This window comes from Adiantum capillus-veneris, chromosome 1, assembly GCF_014529385.1.
Source record: "Adiantum capillus-veneris isolate H3 chromosome 1, ASM1452938v2, whole genome shotgun sequence".
NCBI lineage: Eukaryota > Viridiplantae > Streptophyta > Polypodiopsida > Polypodiales > Pteridaceae > Adiantum > Adiantum capillus-veneris.
This window is the reverse complement of record NC_140931.1, coordinates 103631946-103635526: the sequence shown is the minus strand read 5'-3', so window position 1 is coordinate 103635526 and position 3581 is coordinate 103631946. Positions and strand designations below refer to the sequence as shown.

The 3581-nt window shown below is 45.2% G+C and overlaps 1 protein-coding gene across 1 annotated transcript; it reads left to right on the top strand.

Annotated features, from left to right (window-relative positions):
* The first annotated feature begins 337 nt into the window (after window positions 1-337).
* LOC147465294 (putative pentatricopeptide repeat-containing protein At3g11460, mitochondrial) lies at window positions 338-3269 on the top strand. The gene has a single exon (XM_086519295.1). The coding sequence runs from the start codon at window positions 568-570 to the stop codon at window positions 2893-2895; it is 2328 nt and encodes a 775-aa protein (XP_086375421.1). The 5' UTR covers window positions 338-567; the 3' UTR covers window positions 2896-3269.
* Window positions 3270-3581: the final 312 nt, after the last annotated feature.

Sequence of the window (3581 nt, the reverse complement as noted above, 5' to 3'; positions counted from 1 at the left end):
TCTAGTCAAACGACTGTGTCAATTAGTCCTGAGCTATAGGGTAGAGGAGCCAGTAAAAAGCGCCCCCCTGCACAGAGACGAGTCTACCCCGTTTAAAATATCCCTTCTGGTTCCAGTTTAGAGGCATGCAACGACGGGTGCCCTTGTGGTTAGCTGAGTCGTGGTAGCATCCTCGCCATCCGATCTGAAGTTCAAGCCTTGTTGGCGCAATGACTCTAAATTCCCTCCTGGCAGTCCTAAAAGTGGTACCCTTTTTTTTTACACACAGTTTCGAATTTCGCTTCGTACTGCGTCATTGAACTGCCGATCGCGCTCAGATTTCTGCTGGACAGAGGTACTGTGCAGATCTTCCATCTGCGCCTTTCCACGATCGAAATAGTGTTGTAGATGATCGGGAATCCGTTGCCCAAGTTCGGTGCCTCTAAATTGGCTCCTCTACCCTAGCAAGTGCATTGTTCCTGTTTATAGGTTTTCTCTGAACACTGCTTTGGGGTCCTCGTAGGGTTGTTCCCACTCTCTCTCTCTCTCTCTCTCTCTCTCTCTCTCTCGCGGTACGATGACTGTGGGATGGTCGAAGGTGGTGTGGGCTTTGTTCCAGTTGAGAAAAGGTTAGTCTCATTTGGGCGCTACAAGGGCAAGCCTCTGGGCTCCCTTCCCTCTGGCTATCTTAGGTGGCTCGCCTCTCCTGTCTCCCCTCCGCAACAAGGCCATTACACGATCTGGGCACAACTTGCAAAACGTGTCCTTCGCAACCGCAGCGCCTTCCAAGGGCTTGAAGAGCAGGATCTTGAAAAACTCACACACACAGAGTTCTCCTCTACCGCCCCTTGGAATAAATTCCTGCACAATTTAGACACCCTCAAAACCTGCGTTCACCCGGCTACTTTTGCCTCCTTGCTGCAATGGTGTGCTTCTTCTCAGCATTTAATACCTGGACAGAAAGCCCATCACCACATCCTGCTCCATGGACTGGAGCACCACCCTCTATTAAGGAACCTTATTGTACAAATGTATGGAGATTGCGGTGCCCTCGACGATGGATGCAAACACCTTGTTGCCTTGCACCCACAGGACACCCTTGCATGGAACCTTATGATGAAAGCTTACACTCAGCATGGCTACATCAACGAGGTCCTTGGCCTATATGAGCTTATGCTTGTGAAAGAGATTGAACCAAACAGAGTAACAATTTTAAACGCACTGGATGTATGCGGAAAACACAACCTTCTTTGCAAAGGTAGATTGACTCATCATTCGGCAATAAATGTCGATCATCAGGGAGATGGCGTCGTCGCGAATGCATTGATTACCATGTATGGTAAATGCGGCAGTCTTGATGATGCTCGTGATGTCTTCGAGCAAATGCCAAAGTCTGATGTTGTCACTTGGAATGCTTTGATTGCAGCTTTTGGTCAGAATGGGCTATGGCAGCTATCCTTATCTCTTCACATGCAGATGAAGCAAGAGGGCTGCTTTCCAGATGAAATAACATATGTGAGTATTTTGGATGCTTGTGCTAGTCTGTCAACCCTGCTTGAGGGCCGCTATGCACATGTACTTGTGTTAGCTATGCACTTGGAATCAAGTGTTGTGGTTGGCACTGCCTTGGTCAACATGTACGGTAAATGTGGCATGCCAGACGATGCTCGACAAAGCTTTGAAAAGATTCCCCAGAAAAATACTGTATGCTGGACTGCCATGATTTCCGCTTATGCACAAAATAAATGTGGGAAGGATGCTCTTGAATTATTCACTTTGATGGAACAAGAAGGTGCACACCCCAATAGAGTTACGTTTGTGAGCGTCCTTGATGCATGTGCCACTAGTGCAAACTTGTCTTTGGGTGAGAAAATACATGAAAGAATTAAGAACTCACGTTTCACAATGGATACGAAAGTGGGGACAACCCTTATGAACATGTATGGCCGATGTGGGAGAGTAGACTGTGCGAAGGCTATATTCGATAAATTACCAGTTCGTGATTTGGCATCCTGGAATGCCATGATTGCAGCATATGCACAGCATGGACAAGTGAAGCAGGCCTTGCAACTTTTTGATGAAATGAAGCAAAAGAGAGTGAGGCCAGACATGATCACATATGTTAGCATTCTCTCAATGTGCAGCCGTGCAGGTCTTATCCATGAGGCTTGTGAGTTATTTACATCAATGGAACGTGACTACGGCATTGCATCAGTCGAGCACCATCACAATTGTATAGTTGACTTGCTAGCAAAGGCTGGAAAGCTAGATGAAGCAGAGCACCTTATTCAGGACTTGCCAGAAGCTCGGTTGTCAGATGTACCTGTAATGACCCTGTTTGGGGCCTGCAAGAATCGAAATGACCTAAAGGGCACAGAACGCATGGCGCAGCTCTTGTTCAGAGTGGGTCGAGGGGGTAAAGATCCATCCATACTAATGGCGGCCATTCGTGCGGCTCATTCTATTCACAAAGTCGCTAGGGTTGCAAGTGAATCGAGCGAAGTTTTAATGAAGAATATACAAGGCAAGTGTCTGATCAGACTTGGGGGTAGAGTACATCAATTCAGACCCCATGAGAAGTCTCACCCATTATTGGGTGACATTTGTAGAGAATTAACAAGACTAACCTCTGAGATGCAAAGAGCGGGTCACTTCTCTTGTATTCCTCAAAAGGACTTGGAGGTTTTTGATCAAGAAGAACATACCGGGATGCTGGCTGCCACATTTGGGCTCATGAGTACACCCCCTGGAATGCCTCTATATATCACTAAAGACACTAACTTATGTGCTGTTTGCCATTTAGTAATTGAGTTTATGTCCAAAGTTACTTCCCGTAAGATTGTGGTAAAGGATGGGTCCCGTCTCCATCGCTTCCAAAACGGGAGCTGTTCTTGTGCAAAGTGGGATTTTGCTTAGGAGAGCTTCCATCTTGTGGCAAGTCAATTCAGCTAACCATCAAAAGTTTATAGATCGCATGTGGTTTTAGAATGCAATATTTACTGATGGTGAAAGTCACGAAGCTCCTTGTTGGTCTTCTTACATTTACAACAAGTACGCTATTTCAACAATGTTCAGCACTTGAGCATTGCATGATGCTATCTATGTACAGTGGTTTGTTGCGTTGTGACTTGGGGGGCTGTCACATGGCTGTAGCAAAGCAATAGATCCAGTTTTCTCGCTCATAGTCTTGGGATATAGATGGGGCACATTGGACCTGGTGCCTCTTACAATTCATATAAAAAGTATCTAAATACAAAAATATAAAAGTAAAATCATTCAGGGTTGGTCTCGGTTAATCTCACACCAATAATCTCACACCAAGAACCATCGTCTTTTCATCTTGTTGTAGAGTAATAGTTTGTTGTCGAATGGCAATGATTGCATCATTTTGACGATGCCAAGGAATCCCCAATAATGCATTACAATGGCCCAACTTCGTAATAAGGAAGTCGACTTTTCCATGATATCCTTGATTAATAACAAAAGAGCACCAATAAGTGGAATAATGGTAGTAGTGTCCCCCATAGCCAATTTTGCTTCAATGCTTGATTGTAGTCAATATCCACGCTTTTAAGTAAACCCAATGCAATAAAGTTTTTCGT

Bases quoted from the DNA above. Each gene is read 5' to 3' on its own strand.
- LOC147465294 (XM_086519295.1), top strand. From the start codon at position 568: ATGGTCGAAGGTGGTGTGGGCTTTGTTCCAGTTGAGAAAAGGTTAGTC.